The sequence below is a fragment of the Nomascus leucogenys genome, chromosome 7b (genome assembly GCF_006542625.1).
Source record: "Nomascus leucogenys isolate Asia chromosome 7b, Asia_NLE_v1, whole genome shotgun sequence".
Taxonomy (NCBI): domain Eukaryota; kingdom Metazoa; phylum Chordata; class Mammalia; order Primates; family Hylobatidae; genus Nomascus; species Nomascus leucogenys.
In genome coordinates, this window is record NC_044387.1 from 72,272,320 (window position 1) to 72,291,822 (window position 19,503).

The window sequence follows — 19,503 nt, forward strand, 5'->3', positions numbered from 1 at the left end:
GTAATCCCGGCACTTTGGGAGGCCGAGGTGGATGGATCACCTGAGGTCAGGAGTTTGAGACCAGCCTGGCTAATATGGTGAAACCCTGTCCCTACTAAAAATACAAAAATTAGCCAGGTGTGGTGGTGCACACCTGTAGTCTGAGCTACTTGGGAGGATGAGGCACGAGAATCATTTGAACGTAGGAGGCGGAGGTTGCCGTGAGCTGAGATTGCGCCATTGCACTCTAGCCTGGGTGACAGAGCAAGACTCCATCTCAAAAAAAAAAAAACAAAAAAACAAAAAAAGTTTTGTAAGGCCAGGCACGCTGGCTCATGCCTCTAATCCCAGCACTTTGGGAGGCCGAGGCAGGAGGATTGCTTGAGACAAGGAGTTTAAGACCATCCTGGGCAACATGATGAAACCCTGTCTCTACAAAAGATACAAAAATCACCTAGGTGTGGTGGCATGCACCTGTAGTCCCAGCTACTTGGGGGGATGACGTGAGAGAATTGCTTGACCTTGGGACGTTGAGGCTAAGTAAGCGGTGATCACGCCACTGTACTCCAGCCTGAGCCACAGTGTGAGACTCTGTCTCAAAAAAAAAAGTTTTGTGAACCTTGAATTTCAAATCAAGTTTGGCAGTCTGGTGTACATTTTCTGGCTTTTAAATTATTTGAATATTGGAGATCCATATTTGATAACCAGTATTCTCCTGGGGCCCAGGGAGCAGGAATTTCACTGTTTTGTGATTAGAGTAATAAAGTTATTATTGTGTCTAAATGACTCCATTTTTACATCTCTCAGAGATGCTGGTGGAGTCAGTCCCTGTGCATGACCCAGGTTTGAGGAATGTGAGTACTTTCAGGGATTGCCAGGAGCGGTGAGGGCCAGAAGTTAATGCTTCTCTGAGTGGCAGCTCAATGTATTGTCATAATTGTACCCATCTGAGGGCATTGATTCTATATTTTTGGCCCCTGTCCCAGTGACAGTAGGAAAGTGGGTGTCTTTCACATAAAGCTTTTTTCCCCCTCTTATCATTTTAATAATGTATGTCACCTCTTTCTGTGGTTTCCAGGAGTAGGGTGCTCTGTGAGTTCTCTGCAGAAGCTGTTTTCTGCAGTAAATCCTGATCTGTCACTAGGAACAGCTTTCTTCTGACAAATGTAGCTGAATTGGTTGGCAGAAGGATGGCAGGGAGGTAAAAGGGCAGGGAGTGGTTATAAATCCTCTAAAATGCCATCAATTGAACTCTTAGAGTGGGAGACAGTGTCTTTGATGACGCGTTCCAAATGGTTGATACAGATATTCAATTTCAAACGATTTCTGCTGTGTTTTCAGAGGGCAGGGGACAAAAATGCCAGGAAATTGTTAGAATTCTTGCCTTGATGTCTTCTTCTCAAAATAGTGTAAAAAACATGAAATTTATTATCAGGTAGACTTAGGTTTGAATCTGGCTTCTGCCACTTACTGTGTGCTTCTAGGGCAAAATTTTGAGCCTCACTTTTCTTAGCTGTAAGATGAGAATCCTAATACCTACCTACCATTTTACTCTATCAAGGTGAATTAATTCATATAATACATGTAAAACATCTAATACAATGTTTGGCACAGAGCTGGTACTTCATAAATGGTAGCTATTTCTGGAACTACTATTAATAGTGGTAGTAATTAATAATAATGGCCTGTATGTCCACTTAGCCTTTGGTGGGGATGGCAAGGGGGTGTTGACAGAGGCTCATCCGGGAAGGGTATACTCAGAATTTTCATCCTCACATAGTCAACCTGTTACAATTTAGAGTCTCATCACAAATTAATCCTTTAAAATGCAGTCACTCTCTAGAATAGTTCATTTCACTGATTATTCATTTTGTATACATCCTGCTGTTTAACTCAGAGGGCCTAGAATACAGATTTTTTATGTAAACAGCGGCGTGGACAGGGGGTTAGTAGAGGAGAGGGGAAAATATAATTTGGGGATTACTTTGGCCATAAGTTACACCTGGTGTCATGGTTTGGTGTGGAGTTTGGACACCCAGAAAAGGAAAGGTTAGATTATTGGGAAGTTGGGAAGAGGACAAGCCAGAATGGGTGACAGGAGGGTGGTAGGGGCCCAACTACAATTTAGAATTTCCTGTGCAGGGTTCTCTGTTAGTATTGCCTGTGTGTTGCCATGAGTTTGTCTTGGTGTCCCTTCTGTCATTTGCCATCAGTTGGCAGTGTCTAGAGTACAGTTCCATTTCACTGAAGCACTCAGTCTAGAGTATAAAGCATTTATGTGAATCAGTGGAAACTGAATTTGCACGGCTGAGGATCTGTACTGCAGTTTCAGAAAAGTCAGTATAGTTTAATTGAGGTATAAAGGGCTCTCCTCCCCATCTGAGTTGTGACAAGTTGAGAAATACAAAAAATGAGGCAGATGGAAGATTAAAACACCATCTTTATTACCAGTAAAACTGATGCCAGAGAATAGAGTTTACCCCTGTAGGCAAACATTCCCAATATTTAACCCTAGAATTAGACAGACACTCACCCAGACACATTATAGAAGCTGTGGTGGGGAAGAGCAGAGACAAATATGTCTTTCTTTCTTTCTTTTTTTTTTTTTTGAGACGGAGTCTCGCTCTGTCACCCAGGCTGGAGTGCAGTGGTGCGATCTCGGCTCACTGCAAGCTCCACCTCCCGGGTTCACGCCATTCTCCTGCCTCAACTTCCTGAGTAGCTGGGACTACAGAAGCCCGCCACCATGCCCGGCTAATTTTTTTTGTATTTTTAGTGGAGGCGAGGTTTCACTCTGTTAGCCAGGATGGTCTCAATCTCCTGACCTTGTGATCCGCCCACCTCGGCCTCCCAAAGTGCTGGGATTACAGGCGTGAGCCACCGCACCTGGCCAGTGCTTTCTTTTTTTGAGACAGAGTCTCACTCTGTTGCCCAGGCTGGAGTGCAGTGGCACAATCTTGGCTCACTGCAACCTCCATCTCCTGGGTTCCAGTGATCATTCTGCTTCAGCCTCCCTAGTAGCTGGGACTATAGACATGGGCCACCATGCCCAGCTAATTTTTGTATTTTTAGTTGGGATGGAGTTTCACCATGTAGGCCAGGCTAGCCTTGAACTCCTGACCTCAAGTACTCTGCCCGCCTCAGCCTCCCAAAGTGCTGTGATTACAGGCGTGAGCTTCTGTGCCCTCCCCTGAATATGTACTTTCTGGTAGAAGCCTGGCTCCCAGGAGAAGAGAGGAAGGGACAGGCTCAATCCCAAGCTCAACAAAATGACAAGTTACTCCTCCTCTCCTGGAGAAGAATTTCAGGGGGAGTCAGAGAGAGGCCAGAAGTACGCTGCTAGGAGATCCTGCATGTGGGAGGACACATGAGGATTGGAGACTTCATTTTACTGTATCATGTCTGCATAAATTCAACCTAAGTTCTAGCAGATTTGGAAGTAGTAATTCATACTTAAAAAAAAACACATTGGAGTGGTTTAAATGTCACTCCGATCACCAAGAACCTATCATGGTCCCCGTGACCTGCAGAAGATAATCCAGAGTCCTTAACCTGGTTTTAAAAACCTCTCCTGATATGGCCCCATCCTGCCTATGAGCCTTCCTTCCCTTCATGATGTTCAAATGCAGATGTAAAGTCTGATCAGTGCCCTCATCATCCTCTGAACAGTTCATTCTTGCTCCCATGTTCCTGCTGGATTATCCTTTCCACTTCTTGCCTGTTCATCCAAAGTGTACTCATCTGGGCCACGCGTGGTGGCTCATGCCTGTAATCCCAGCACTTTGGGAGGCTGAGGTGGGGGGATCGCTTGAGGTCAGGAGTTCAAGACCAGCCTGGCTGACATGGTGAAACCCCATCTCTACTAAAAATACAAAAATTAGCCCGGCACGGTGGCGTGTGCCTGTAATCCCAGCTACTCGGGAGGCTGAGGCACAAGAATCACTTGAACCCGGGAGGCGGAGGTTGCAGTGAGCTGAGATTACGTCACTGCACTCCAGCCTGGGTGACAGAGTGAGACTCTGTCTTAAAAAAAAAAAAAAAAGTGTATTCATCTGTTAGGTCTCAATACAAGCACCGCTGTGGGCGGAAGCCTTGCACTGAAGCATATGCTGACTTCTCTCATCTCCAAACTGCCAATGAACTTTCACATAGGACTGCACTGCTTAGCACTTGTTCATCAAATGAGCTTTATCTGCCAATTTTAAGTTTTTTGAGGGATAAATGTTTCTTATACTTCTTCTGTGTATCCTCAGCTGCTAGTATATTGTACACCTGGAAAACACTCAATATATATGCAGTTGGTTAAATAGATGTGTCAAAAGAAAGTGGCTAGCACTCATCACTATATTAGAATACAGTGATGTGTTGGTTATGCTGGAAAATAAAATACCAGGGCAAAGAATTGAGATTAGCACTTAGTTTTATGTCACTGACATGGAATCAAAGAATGCTTTGGAACAGACTTTTGTAACAGAGAGGGTAGGTCATCTAGTTCATCATCATTTTACAGCAGAGAAAACAAAGGCTCATGATTTGGAAAGAAATGTTCAGAGTCTGTGAGCTTAATATTTGTGAGAGGAATAGAGGATATGAAGCAGATGATCTTTCAATTCTTTAACATTTGATTATGTTTACAAGGTTTGTGTGGTAGCTTTATGTTTGCATTAGAGGTCCTCTAAGTGTTCCAAAGTGCTTTTCTATTATCCTGTAGATCCTCACTTCTTTATGTGCTCGCCAAAATCTGTGGAGGAAGGCACTTTTCACAGAAGCCTTCACATCTCATCGTTAACCTTCTTCATTGACACATGTCAACTCACTGCGGTAGATTACATAGTATGCAGGCCTGAGACATCAGGCTTGTTTTCCATTTGTAGCAGTTGGGACACCACAATATTACTTCACTTGCCCATGGCCACCAGATGCTAAGAATTAAAATGCAAATGTCTTATATTCATTCCCATTGCAGACCATTTTCTACTACTCCATGATGTTTTTCTCTTCTTTAAATTATCATCTGGAGACCCTGAGAGAATGCTGGCTGAGAAAGAAAGCACATTTGTGATTCCCTGATCAGCAGAGATTGGTTAATGCAAGTACCTTAAGCACCCAGGGCAGAAGGTTATGAACCCCAGGTTGGAGAAAGGATGGCCTGGCTTTGATGAGTGCTGAGAGAGCACGCTGCCCTGTGCCAGAGTGGAACAGGAAGCGGGAGCTGATACCTGAGAAGGACAGGTCAGCTAGCCAGCTCTCAGGGAGGGGTTTCCAGGATAGCCTCATTACTTGCTTTATGTTGTAGACTTCTTAAGACATCCATGATCATATTTAACTATTGTACAAAAATATCAAACAAAATATAGGTAGTGTTTTGGTCATTTGTGCCACTGTTTTTTTCCAGTAAATTTAAAAAAATTTTTGGTTTTTAATTTAAAAAATTAAATTTTAGCGTTGTCTCTTATTGGTTAGTTAACAGAAAAGCTAATAGAGGAGTTAGTCTGTCTAGTGTATATTTTTAAACAGATTTCAAATACTGAGTTGTTGAATGAGTAAGTCATGAAGTCAATTTGGTAGGTCACAATTAGCTCTTAAAGTTGAATAAAATAGAAAATATCAGAGTGCATTGCACTTAGTAATGGTGAGTACTAGATATTATTGTAAAATATTTTTATTTTGATGAGTCATGGTGTTAAAAAGTTTGAAAACACTGAATGGGAGAATGTTACTAGATTACTTGTTACTTGATGTTACATTTCTTTATCATGGGCTGCAAATAAATGTTAGTTGGTACTCTTTAGTTCTAAAACATTCATTTGTTAATTATTTCATTCAACATATATATTTTAAGCATCCAATATATGCCAGGCACTGTTCTAAGTGTTTGCTGGGGTTGAGATATCTATAGCAATTTACTTACAAAGCATATCTTATTTCTCTTACTCAGAGAAAACACTGAATCGGTGTGCCTAACGTTTAGCTGTGGATAACAGAAAACTCCTTTATATTACAGAAAACTCCCTTTAATGATCCTTTCATATTCTGCACACCACTTCTATTTACAACTCACTAGCCAAGAGGTACATAGTAACATCTAGATGCAAAGGAAGCAGGGAAATGTGGTTTTTTATTATAAAGTCAGGGTTTATTCCCAAGGAAGAGAGGGAGAATAAATATTGGGGAGACATTTAGTAGTGCCTGCCATATACCTCAAAGCTTCTTACATGTAAACAAAATTTCATTTCCATTGATGGGAAACTGGAAATTTCTATTATTATAATTATTGGAAAGGCACAGGCTTGGCAGGGCCACTGCATAGAGTTGGGCAGGTTGTCTACTGCACAAGGGCAGCCTGCTGAGGGTGCAGATAGGAGAGATGGTGTTCATGTTCCGTTTGCCAGACTTTGTGTCCTGGCATGGGGCTGTGTCCACCCACAGGAAGAGGCACCCTTATCTAATTGGCAGAAGACACCTTCTTCTCTGGCCAAGCCATCTGCTTACCAAACTGTGGGCCTGGGGGGCTACTTTGCCCAAAGAGATCTATTTCTAATTTGCAGAAATGCCCTATATGGGCTGGCTGTGGCTCAGAGGCCAGTCTCAACTAGCCTAGAGGTCATCTTAAGCATTTGACCCTGACATACCTGATTCTACCCCTTCTTCTAGTATAGCTCTTCTTGCTTGGTTTTATATTTTTAAAATAATAGAAGTTAGCTGACAAAACTGTGTGCATTGTCTTATCACAAATAGGCACAGAGTAAATTTTCAGAGGTTGAGCAGATCTACAGGCCCTGCAGTCTCCTCATCCCTGACCTCTCCGTAGCACCTCACGTCACTTCTCTTCCATTGTAGGAAAGGAAATTAGTGTCATAAATTAAGCTTACATTGATCTCTGATTTGAAATGGAAAATTAGGTATCTTTTTTTTTTCAACTTCAACAAGTGCATGAGGGAGATAATGGTACCAAACTATTGGGTTCTTAAGCATCAGAATTATGAAAAGATAGAAAGGGTCCCACCCTCCCTACACACAGAGAATAAAAAAAAACCCCACATAAAACCCCACTTTATCTAAGGCAGCCAGGTGGTATTCATCTTGGAAACAAATGCAGAGAGTGGAGGGAAGATCTGGTCTGAAAGTTGGTGTGAATCTTTTATTCTTTCCCTGCACTCTCCTAAGAGAACATTAAAAATTTATCAGCAACAAAGGCCCTGCAAGCTTTTCTTCAAGTAGGAAAACGAAAAAGCAAGGAAAACAGAGAAGGAGTTTAGTCTATTTATTTTATCTTCTTGCTATACTTTTCTCTCGCCCCACACTAAGTTTTTTTTGAGGGCTTGCTGTCCCCTCATTTTTGTCTGACTTGCGTTTCAGGTGAGGCAAAGCAGGAATCATTCTGATGGGATACTCCTCTGTGATTATCCAGTGCCAGATGATGTGCAGGTCTGGGACAACAGAGAGAAACGACCAGAATAACTGCAATTATTGAATTTGTTTGGGCAGATATGTGTGTGTTTTCTGCCTTCCCATTGTACTGAGGTCTTTCCAGTGCTCATGGAAAATAAGCTAGGAGTGAAATCTGTCTTTTATCATCAGAGCTTGCTTTGTTACAGTTTTAGTGTCTAGGAAAATTGGTCTAAACTTAAATTCCACTCCCGAATGATACATTTAACCCATCAGGGAGATTGTGTGTGTGTGTGGCAGGGGGTGGGGGATGGGTGGGGGAGGAGTTGGGGGCGTTGCATGGAATGGAATGGCAGGTATTAGATGCTGCCTTTTTGCAGTGGTTCTCAGATACTTCATTCTAGAGAAGCTGCTGGTTGGGGTTCCGGCCCATGGACCATTTCCCCTCCACTGTGGGTTTTAAAGTCAGTCTCATCAGCACTCAGTAGTATTGTCTTATTAATCAGGAAGATAAACAGGGAGAAGCCTGAGGAAGCATTTCTTTTTTTTTTCCAGTGGATCACGTTTCGAGGTTGCCATAATTAAAGAGCACGGAATGAGTTACGCTCTGTATTTTCAATGAAATGTTATTCACTATAAATGGAAAATTTCCCCTGCTGTTCAGGCATTGTAAAATTAATATAACTACCCTGCTAAGGAAGGCATCCCCAACATGGGCTGTGAAAATCCAGTGTTTTTATTAGTAACAGGGCTGCTGATTTCCATCTTGACACATTTATTGATTACTCTGAGTACCTGGCGGTGCATCAGGTCCTTTGAGAATTCATGTTGCAGGTCAGTTGTAGTCATTTCTGCAGTAAGTTTGCAATCTTAAAGGATGAATATATATATTATGAAAACCGAGAAGGGGAACTGACAGCCTAGAAAAGGGGAGTCTGAGAGGTTTAATAAGAATTCTGGAATAGGAAAGTTGAGTTTTGGGGGGACAGCATTTCTCCATCACCACTTATTAAGATGAGGGCAGGGTAAGGTACAATTTAAATTACAGCAGGTGGAATCTCCCTTTATAATGAGGAGTACTTTCTTCTGATGGAAAAGACTATGAGCCTCGACTAAGCTGTGTTGCCAAAAGAAGCCGTGTAATCTCTGTTTGAGTTTGAAAGAAGGGTGTCGTGGGTGTTTATGTTTTGGCAGCCCAGCACCAGACCTCTTTTTCTTTCTAAGCTTGTCTCTCCAGCCTTCTGGTGATTCTGTGAGATGCCCCTTCAGTAAGTATCTTTTCTGCTTGGACCATCTGGAGTTAGTTCTCATAAGATTGTTGGGACTCAAGTAACTGAAACAATATGCTTAGAATAGTCCTTAGTTACACACTGGGTGCTCAATAACTGGTCAGTAATGTCGTTTTTATTGTTTCTCAAATTGTAACCAAGAAGTTTGAATCAAAAAGGGACTCTTTCTGGAACAATTAGTAAACAGGAAACAGAAGAACCAGTGATCTTTGGAATACCCCTGAGCCAAAATGCCCGCATATTTCCTTGTTAATTATTACCTCAAGACCATGCTATGAATTACCTTTCTTATTGGGTACTTGGGTATTCAATAGTTAAACTTTATTAGATGAGGTTCAAGTATAATGGATCATATACTGCATTATACTCTAATAAATTATAATGAAGCTGTAGGGTACAAATTATGCACACATAGTATAGGAAAGGAGGCTATACACATAGCCATTTGCTGAATCCTCCCAGGTGAGAGGTTTATGATAAGCAAGCGAAAATAACTTTGGATGTGATGAAAGCAGTAACCCTTCAACTTGGCCAACCCTAGTTGCAGCATCAGGCCATTGGACATAGGACCACTTTTATTGGCAATGACAGCTTTATTCTTGTTCTGTCAGTATTGGTCAGCTTGTCCTGTGTGATCAGAATCAGGTTTAGATTGGCTAACATTGGCAAATACAGATGAAAATATGTTTTAGGGAGTTTCTGTGTCCCTTCTTAACCACAGCCTGTTCTAGGACACACTGAATCTTTGGGGCTGATGTAGCCCATCCCTTGTGACCACCTCAAAATCTTCTGATTCTACAGAATGCCTGGGAGGGAATGGGGAGGGAGTGGAAATGGATGAGGTGTTCATTTTCTATAAGGGGGGGTTGTACTTTTCCCCCTCCACCCCCGAAAATGTGTACAGACAGGCAAATTTTGTTCTTTTGCCACCAACACTCCTGCCGACTTCCTGGTCCTTTTTTTTTTTTTTTTTTTTTTTTTTTGCCTCAATTTGGCTTATTTTAAACTGATGACCCAAGTCAGGAAATAATAGCCATCCTTTACTGAGTGCCTTCCATGTGTTGAGATTTATGCACGTTCTCTTTAATCCTCTTAATACTTTCAAAGATATTGATTATCCCTATTTTGCAGAGGAGGAAACAGGCTTAGAGAGATTAAATAACACAATCAAGATTATACAGGTAATAAATGTTAGGATTTGAACTCTAGTTTGTGTAGCTCCAAAGCCTCTCCTTTTTCTGAAAACCACTCTCTATTATCTTCCTCTTGCTGTTTTCCTCAAAACCTCATTTTCTACTCGGAGCTGGCAACCATATTCTCTGCAAGGCTAACATAACTTCTGGTATAGACCTCATATAGGTTCAGGTCTTAAGTAGAATTTCATAATGCATTTGCCTTCTGCTTACAACAGCAAAACATTCAGAACTGTGTTTTTTTCATCTTTCTGTCCCCAGCACCCAGTACAGAGCTTTCACACCTGCATAAATGTTTGTTGAATAGGGCCATTCCTGATATGTTCCCATTGCGAGGAGGTGTAGGAAAAGTTAGGAACCCCAAAGGGGCAGCATCCATAGCAGTTGACAATATTCATGACAAGGTAATCTGAACACTGAGAACAAAATGGGAAATGCAGAAAAACAATAAACCAAGTCCCAGATAATAAAGTTTGTACTTCGGGGACAGGTAGTCAGTGTTTATTCAGGTACCTCAAATTTGGGCCAGTTAAATGCATTGAGAGTAGCTCCAGGGAAGCAGTGCTAAGCGAGGAAGCCACTTGGGAGCACCACCACTGCCTGTGGTATGAGTGGCACTGCCTCCCACGTGTGCCTTTTGTGCCAGGTTTTTCCCCCGGCAGACAGACCCCAGCTCCAACTTCCATTGGGGAGATGAGTGGTGTTTCACTATTCAGGGCCTGGAAGGACCCTGAAAAGCCGTTTGTTCACTGCTTCCCTTTTCTCCCAGAAGGTATAAATTCATTATACTAATATATTTAATGTATTACAGATCCATTGAAGAAATGCTGGGAGAAAAATGGCAGAGATTGGCTTTTATTTTAATACACTTTCCTCAAAATATGTTACTGAAATCCTCATCATAGCCACTCTGTTTCCTCCTTCCTCAAATATTTTAGGAATAAATCAGCAAACTTGCTGACTTTGGCTGTCACCTCCATTCACCTCCCCAGCTGGCCTCTGGCGGTGCTAGCAGTGTAGCGTGTGGCCTAGAGGTCAGGGAGCAGAAGGGAGGCATAGGGGAGCCGACGGGAGGGAGCTGACGGGAGGGAGCCGGAATCATCAACTGCAGACTATTTTCAGATCTGGAGTCATTGAACATTTTCTGTCCTGAATTTTTGGCTGAAACAGTAGAGCTGCTTGCTGAGAACCAGGGCGTCTGTCTTCCCTTTTGTACTTAAATGTTCTTCTTGGCGCTTCGTGTCCTTGGAGGGGAGAAGATGGCTGCAAAGAGCCTTTCCAGCTGCTGCCCTTGGCTGCAGGTGGGTGGATGTGCCTCCCACCTGTCCGTTGGCTTGGCTGGCTCTGGCAGCAGCGGGTAGGCTTATAGCCTGTGTTCCCTGTTAAGACCCTTTCACTCCTGTTTCGTGTGATCCAGGCTTGTCATTCTTTCCCCCTCTGCTGATTTCAGTGGGAGCTTCACTCTGGTTGGACCCACTGGGGCTGATGACTCACTGATAACCCAGGTGAACCAGCAGTTAGCTAGTTTTTTCCTCTGTTATCAAAGGAAAAGCCAAGGAAGGGTGGCTTCTAACTTGGAGAGGGTGCCACAGTCACCTGACCCCCCTGCCTGCCACCTGCCTGAGTGACAGAAGGTAGGATCCATCTGTTTGTTCCAATGTGACTAGATCACAGAAAAAACAATTAGCAGCTTGGAAACGTATTTTTCAGGACACACATAAACCTGCCATTATAGGGAGGATTCTGGTGCTAATTTAGATGCAAATGGGATCGCCCAACTAGAGCTGATTACAGAAGGGTCAGAATGTCTATATGCTCAATTTCACTCCTACGCTGTGCAATAAGTTAATGTGCTGCTGCAGTTGTGGGCATGATGGCTGGGTTTGGTTCTGGCTTTAATTTTTTTTAGAGAGCTTTGGTTTTATAGAAGTAGAATGTGATGCGTGGTGTCACCTCCTCCCTTCCCACCCACCTCCTTTTTAAAAGAAAACACACCGTCCATTTTGCCTATTTCTGAGAAGCTTGAAATTCTAATAAAAAATAAAAACACACTTTTGGAGCTCTTAGCCTAAGACAAAAAAGAGTAGATTGACTGTAAATTCAGTTGCCATCCTGTTCAGAAAACTGATCTCACCTATGTGTGCAGGCCAGACCATGCTGAGTTATAGCCTGGAGCATAGGGAACTGGTGATGAGAACTGGTGGGTGAAAGGGTGGCATAGATGATAGTGAACTGTGCTCCTGTGGTGTTTTTCAGATGTTTTTGGCTGCAGCTCACAGTCAGAAATAATATTTTGTATGTTTGCATATATATGTATATTTACTGAATTTGCAAGCAAAGCACATATATTTAATGTATTGCATTATGTATATTTTCAACAAAATATGTATATACAAGTTTGACAAAACAGGACTTGCCCTTACTACATGCAGGGTACTCTAATATTTTCTGTTGGAATCTGGTCTAAACCATTAATGAAATAATAAACTGAATTGACTACCCACTCTTGGATCTCAAACTATAGTTTCAAAAACACCAGCTTAAGGGATTGGTGAAGATTCTTGGCATGAAGAAGGACCCGGACAAGGGCAATAGGAGTGTGGAGAAGATGGGCAGAGAAAGATTTATTTCCAAGGATGGACTAAACGGGACTCAATAGCAGTAAAGTCAAGTACCTGAGTCAGGCCTCTATTCTGGAACTTGGGTTGAAAAGTAATCACATAATAGTGCTTAAGCAGATACATTCTTTAGAGTAACAACTGTTCTTATCTTGTCGGGGATAATTACTCGTTTGTGGACACTGAGTTTTCTTTAGGTTATTTCAGTCATTGTGGCCCACCTTTAGTATGAAATAACATTCTTAAGCTTTAGTATCCCTAAACTTTATTATTGTGTATGATATGGCAGTAAGGTAGAACATCATTTACTGTTTCTATTAGTATTTCTATGTAAATTTGTAGCTACATGCAATTCTTTATAGAACAAGTTAAATAAATATTGATAGTCATCTCTAAGACAGAGGTCTTACTTATATTAGCAGCTGATTGTCCTCCATAATGGGTTCATGAAGAAGATGCTACTTTCCAGTCTGGCTAACACTTCTTTGGGGCATTAGCAAAAGATTTCATTTTACATTCTGCACAGCAGAGCATCTTTTACCTGGTGGTTTATTGTTAGCTTTCCAGTGATCACACTTAGGCTCTGGTTTCATCCTCGTTAAGGAGGTTGCCTATTTGGGGGGATTAGAGGAAGTTTCTGAAAGTAAGATAATGGGACAGGAAAAGATTTTCTGGTATAAAAAGCTCCTAAAGGCTCTGAGGATATGGTAGAAGGAAAAGATGGAAGAAGGGAGCCAGATTTTCCTGGTTTGGGTATTAATTTAAGGTGAGTATGATCTCAGTTTATAAAAATATGCAACTTAATGCTTAATGGACTTGGGTTTTTAGTATTTATAGCATGTTATGTAAATGCTGTCCCTCCAAGTGCTTTCTTAAATCCTCTTAGCTTATAAATGACAGCTTTGATTTCTAAAAAGAAATGAAATCTTTTCATTTATCCAGCCTAACAGTAGCAAACAATAGATAATGCCCTCCTTTCATGTTAGCCCGCAAAGACTGAGACTTGTAGTCTAAGGAGTTGATTGCTGTGCTTTCAAGCTTACTAAGGTCATGTGTGACTTAAGGGGGGAAAAGCTGATGCTACATTATTGGTACAAAGGCTGGAATTCTGTATAACATGTCAGTTCAGCAGTGTTCCATAGATAAGCTGAAAATATTGTGTTACAGAAACTACATACATGGCCTGTTTGGAATGATTATGCAACATTTTTCTAGTGATCAAGGTTGTTGGGGAATTCGATTTTTGCCTAAATCATTTAGGATTAAGTTTCTGCTAAAGGATCCCAAGTTTGCAGTAGTGAAGTGGATGTGAGCTACTGTAGGGTTGTTGTGAGTCATTTCCCCCTTAGCTATGATTGGTGACATCAGTTATTACAGATATCTTTATAAAAAATGTCTCTACTGTCTGTGGGGCCTTCAGGACACATGTAGAGGATAAAGGACAATTAAAAGTGAAACTAAACTCTGGCAAATATAAATCACTAGATCTTTGGGGCTATCATTCACGCAGGAAGAAGTACGTTCTATGTGCCAGGCTTTGTGCATTGCATTGAGGTAATAAAGAAAAGACACAGTGTGCATCCCAGGGCAGCATTAGGAGTGCTTCATATATGGGACTAGAAAACATCAGGAAACACAAAGATGGAAGTAGTTTGTTTCAGAAGCAGGGGCAGACCATGAAAAGCACTCTTCCCAATGCAATTTATTTGTTAAATGGTTGATGGTTACCTATTTCTGTTGCTATATTTGGGCCACAGAGAGCTCTTTACAGTTGGTCAGATGACATAGTGGTGTATTGAATGTCTGAGAGCTTGCATTGTTGGCACCGAGCTAGGGGAAGGGGATTTGCGCTATGATATGTACTTAGACCACTGTGGAATGACTTCTTGTTAGATACTAATGCACTGGATAAGCATGCCTTGCTTAGATAAAGAAAACAGACACACTGACTTGGTAATATCTTATCCACCTGGGCTCATCTATCCAGAAGATAGCTGAGCACCAAGAACTTTTTAAAAGTAATTTAAACAGCCAAAATAGATAGCACCAAGCCTTTATGCACAGATGTATCCACTCAGGGCTCATCTACACTTATGTAGCAGATCTGGACATCTGGTTTCTAAACTAATCTGTGGATTTTAAAAGCCGAAAATTAAAAGGGGAAGAGGAATGGAATATAAAAGGGATGGCCCAGTAACCGTAAGATAATGTGACAACTAACACTTTTAAAGGAAGAGAATGAAAGAAGATTTTAAAAAATGGAAAAGGGAAAATAAAAATCACTCAAAAAGTATTGCCATCTGTTTTGTTTAGAATTGAGTGCATTTGACTCATGGTGGAGGGATTGCTAAGATTTCTAGGGTGTGTGGTATTAGAATCTGAAAGTTTGAACTATTTCTCTGGTGGTTTTCATGCATTCAGGCGTGGCTGTTTCCTTATGCTTCTGCAGGGCAATTGATGACCCTGGGAATGACCTCTATTCATCAAGAGATGGTATATTCTCGTCTTAGGAGGACAAAGATGTATATGCTAGCTCTTAAAATACTCCCAATAAAAATGTTTAAGGTTAGAATTTTGATACTTGAAGCATCAAATCTTTGGCTTCTTGAAAAACTTGGCTCTTCAGAGTCTTATTCACTGAAAAATTGACATTTTACTGCATGATAAAATTACACCTGGTAGCAAATATTAATTTGTATTATAAAAAAGTCACAGTTAACTTTATAAGCAGTAAGTTCTTATAGTACTTTATAAATAACATTTTATGTGTATTATTCAGTTATAAAAAATTTGACATGCAGCTCTCCAGAAACACATCTGAACATCTGTAGCACTTTGTGTCTGTACCGCTCCTTTGCAATTTATATTATCATTTTGCTTGTTATAGCTCATCTTTCTGGACATAAAGAATGTTCTTATGTTTTCAGCTCCTCGTACATAACAGGTCCCAATAAATGTTTATTGAATGATTGATAATGAAACAAGTTATTCCGAGCTTTCTAATTAATCCTTTACTAACCATGTAAATACTTTCCATTATCTTTTTTCTTCATTTTTGATTACACTCTAAAATCTTTATGGTATTTGAACTGCATTTGATGATTAGAGTTACCAGAACACTTGAATTGATTCTTTATGCCTTTCTTTTTCCTTTTTGAATTAAAGGGCAGAAACAGCATGAGGTATTGTGGAATGTGAATAGGTTATGGGCTTCAATAAAGCTCTGAAGTGTATTTTCGTGGGCAGGCGTGTTCTTGCCTTGAAGAGGTCACTGTGGTGAGGCTGGGGGCCACGGGAGAGGCGTGTATCACAGCATCAAGAAGATGCTCACCTGTGCTCACTCTGTTATTGGTCCTAGGTGACTGTGGAAGAGGTCATGACCACAACTGCATATCTGGACCTTTTCCTGCGTAGCATCTCCGAGCCAGCACTACTTGAGATCTTCCTCCGTTTTATCCTATTGCACCAGCACGAGAATGTCCACATCCTAGACACTCTCACGAGTCGAATCAACACCCCGTTTCGGGTAAGGAGAGTGCCAGAGAAAGGGAACTTACAACTCAGAACAGATTTCAGGAGAGTTTGTTTTGGGAATGAAATTATGAATATTCTCTTTTGCTCTCTTTTTTTCTTTCTTTCCTTTTTTTTTTTTTGGTGGTTGTTGTTTTGTGGCCATTACCTTCTTACTATTTGGGTAGAGATGAATGGAATAATGTGTTTTGCTCTTAGGGATCCTTCTGCCAAGAGGTAACACTTACTGCCTTTCCTAGGACATCTTTTGCTATTTCTCTGTTTTAGCACTTTCTTCTGTAGAACTGGCAGAATGCACTTCTGTGGGGGCAAGATGCAGGGGAACATGTGGGCTTAAGCGCAGATAAAGCCAAGGAACCAGAGTGCATCAAGTCTGGGTGTTAGAGATCATATTCCTGTCCATGAGTTTTCTTGAAGTGGAAGTTTGGAAAGTTGTGGGTGGTCATTCTTCATTTTGAAGCTCTGATTAACTTGAAAAATACTCCCCCTCCAAAGCTGTCTCTATTTAATTGCAATTCTTGTTTTAAAAGCAAAAGAATGAGAATGTATATATCATTCGGTTTGTAACATATATAGAGATAATATGTAACAATAATTGCACAAAGAGGGGAAGAGGGAATAGACTTATATATGGGTAATATTTCTATATTTCACTAGAGCTAATTTAATGTAAATTTGAAGTAAATTCTGATAAGTTAAAATGTATACTGGAAGCCCTAGAGTAACCACTAATAAAATAACTAAAAAAAAAGGGGAAAAATCTTTTAAAGGAATTAAAATGTTATACTAGAGAAATATTCAATTAGCACTACACTTAACAGCAACATAATACACATTCTCCTCAAATGTACATGGAATATTCTCTAAGACAGACTATGTGCTAGGCCATATAACAAGCCTCAGTGAATTTAAGAGGATTGAAATCATGCAAAGAACGTTCTCTGATCATAATGGATGGAAATTAAAAAATTATTGACAGAAAGAAATTTGGGAAATTCACAAGTATATGGAAATTAACACACTTCTAATCAGTGGGTCAAAAAAGAAATCACAAGGGAAATGAGAATTTACCTTGAGATAAATGAGAATGAAGACAAAATATACCCAGACTTACGAGATACAGTGAAAGCATTGTTTAAAGGGAAATATATAGTTGTGAACACATATGTTAAAAAAAGAAGAAAGAGCTCAAAGCAGTAACCTAAGCTTCTGCTTTAACACACTGGAAAAGAAGAGCAAACAAAGCAGGCAGAAAGAAAACAATAAAGATTAAAGCAGAAATTAGTGAAATAGAAAATTTTAAAAATGGAGAAAATAGGTGAAATAAAAAGTTGGTTCTTTGACAAGATTCACAAACCTTTAGCTAGGCTGAGAAAAAAAGAGGGAAGTCTCAAATTACTAAAATAAGAAATGAAAGAAGAAGATATTACTATCAACCTTACAGAAATAAAAACAATGACTACTATGAGCAACTGTATGCCAAAGGATGACTTAGATGAAATAGACAAATTCTAGAAAGACACAAACTTATGAAATAGAAAATCTAAATAAATTTATATCAAAATGAGATTAAAATAGAAATTTAAAAAACTACTCACAAAGAAAAGCCCAGACCCAGACGGCCTCACTGGTGAATTCTATCAAACATTTGGGCACTAGTTAAAAAGTAATGTCAGCAAAATGGTGGAATAGGAAGACCCAGGCCCTTATTCCCTCACAGAGAAAACCACTTAACAAAAAGTTATGGACCAAACTACTTTTGTAAGAACTTCAGAAACTTTGTAAGAACACCAGTTAAGAGGTTGTAGCACAAAGCCAAGAAGAGACATACTGAAGTGTGCAGGAAAATTGGTGGCATTATTACCTGCTCTAGCTGTGCCCACCTCCCAACACAGTGTGGCAAGATCCAGAGAAAACTCCAATTACTGACTTTTACCTTGTGAGGGAAAGAAAAGAGTGAATTGCTTGCTTCACATTGCTTCTTATGTTCTGTCTGTTTATTGGGAAAAGAGGAATAAAATAGCTGTAAGACACACAGAAAACAACAAAATGGAAATAGTAAGTCCTTCCACCTCAGTAATTATTTTAAATGTAGATGGATTAAACACTCCAATCAAAAGATATAAACTGGCTAAATAGATAAAAAACAAGATCCAAGCATATACTGTCTAAAAGACACTCACTTGCAATCTAAGAACATGCATAAGCTGAAAGTCAAAAGATGGAAAAATATATCCTATGCAAATGGTAACTAAAAGAAAGCAGAGGTGGTTGTACTTATGTTTAAAAATTAGACTTTAAGATAAAGAGACAAAAAAGGACACAAGAGATAAGGAATGACATTATGTAATGATAAAAGGGTCAATTCACTAGTAAGATATAAATATTATATAAATATAATTACATAAATATTATATGTAATATATGCATGTAAAAATTATATATGTATATATATATGCATGTAACATCAGAGTTCCCAAATATATGAAGCAAACATTGACAGAATTACAGAGAGAAATAGACAGCTGCACAATAATAGTAGGAGACTTCAATGCCCTACTTAAATAGTGGATAAAAATATCAGACAGAAGATAAAGAAGGAAACAGGATTTGAACAACGCTATAAACCAATTGGACCTGACAGACATATACCAAATACTCCACCCAGCAATGGCAGGATATACGTTCTCCTCAAGTGCACATGGAACATTCTCCAGGATAGACCACTTGTTAGGTCACAAAACAAAGTTTAACACGTTTACAAAAATTAAAAGCACACACTTTTTTTCTGACTGCAATGGAACAAAACTAGAAATAAATAGCAGAAGAAAAAGTGGAAAAAATTATGAATACATACAAATTAAACAACACATTCTTGGGCCAAAGAAGAAATCACAAGGGAATTTAGAAAATATCTGCAGACAAGTGAAAATGAAAGCACAATATACCCAAACTTATGAGATGCAGTGAAAGCAGTACTAAGAGGGAATTTTATAGCTGTAAACACTTAGGTTAAAAAAGAAAATCTTGAAGCAACAACCTAACCATACATCTTCAGAAACTAGACAAAGAAGAATGAACTAAACTCAAAGTTAGCAGAAGGAAGGAAATGATAAAGATCAGAGCAAAAATCAATGAAATAAAGAATATAAAAACCAATGAAACCAAGACTTGTTTTTTTAAAACAACAACAACAATATTGATTGACCATTAGCTGGATTAACTAAGAAAAAGAGAGATAACTCAAATAACTAAAATTAGAAATGAGAGAGGCGACATTACACCTTATGCCACAGAAATAAAAAAGAGCATATCACAAACAATTATACACCAACAAACTGGATGACCTAGAAGACCTAGATACATTCTTAGAAACATATAGCCTATCACGGCTGAATCATGAAGAAATAAAAAAAAAATCTGAACAGACTTACCTCAAGTAAGGAGATCAAAGCTGTAATGATAATTGAAAGATCTTAAAAACCCAGAACCAGATGGCTTCAC

General features: G+C 39.8%; 1 protein-coding gene across 3 annotated transcripts in view; it reads left to right on the forward strand.

Annotated features, from left to right (window-relative positions):
* The window catches only part of FAM160A1 (family with sequence similarity 160 member A1), a 263,019-nt gene that overhangs the window by 203,642 nt on the left and 39,874 nt on the right, over positions 1 to 19,503 (forward strand). For all 3 annotated transcript variants that reach the window (XM_030816237.1, XM_030816239.1, XM_030816238.1), the window contains one exon: positions 15,827 to 15,994. In XM_030816237.1, coding sequence (XP_030672097.1) covers positions 15,827 to 15,994 — 168 coding nt within the window. The remainder of the gene's footprint in view (positions 1 to 15,826; positions 15,995 to 19,503) is intronic.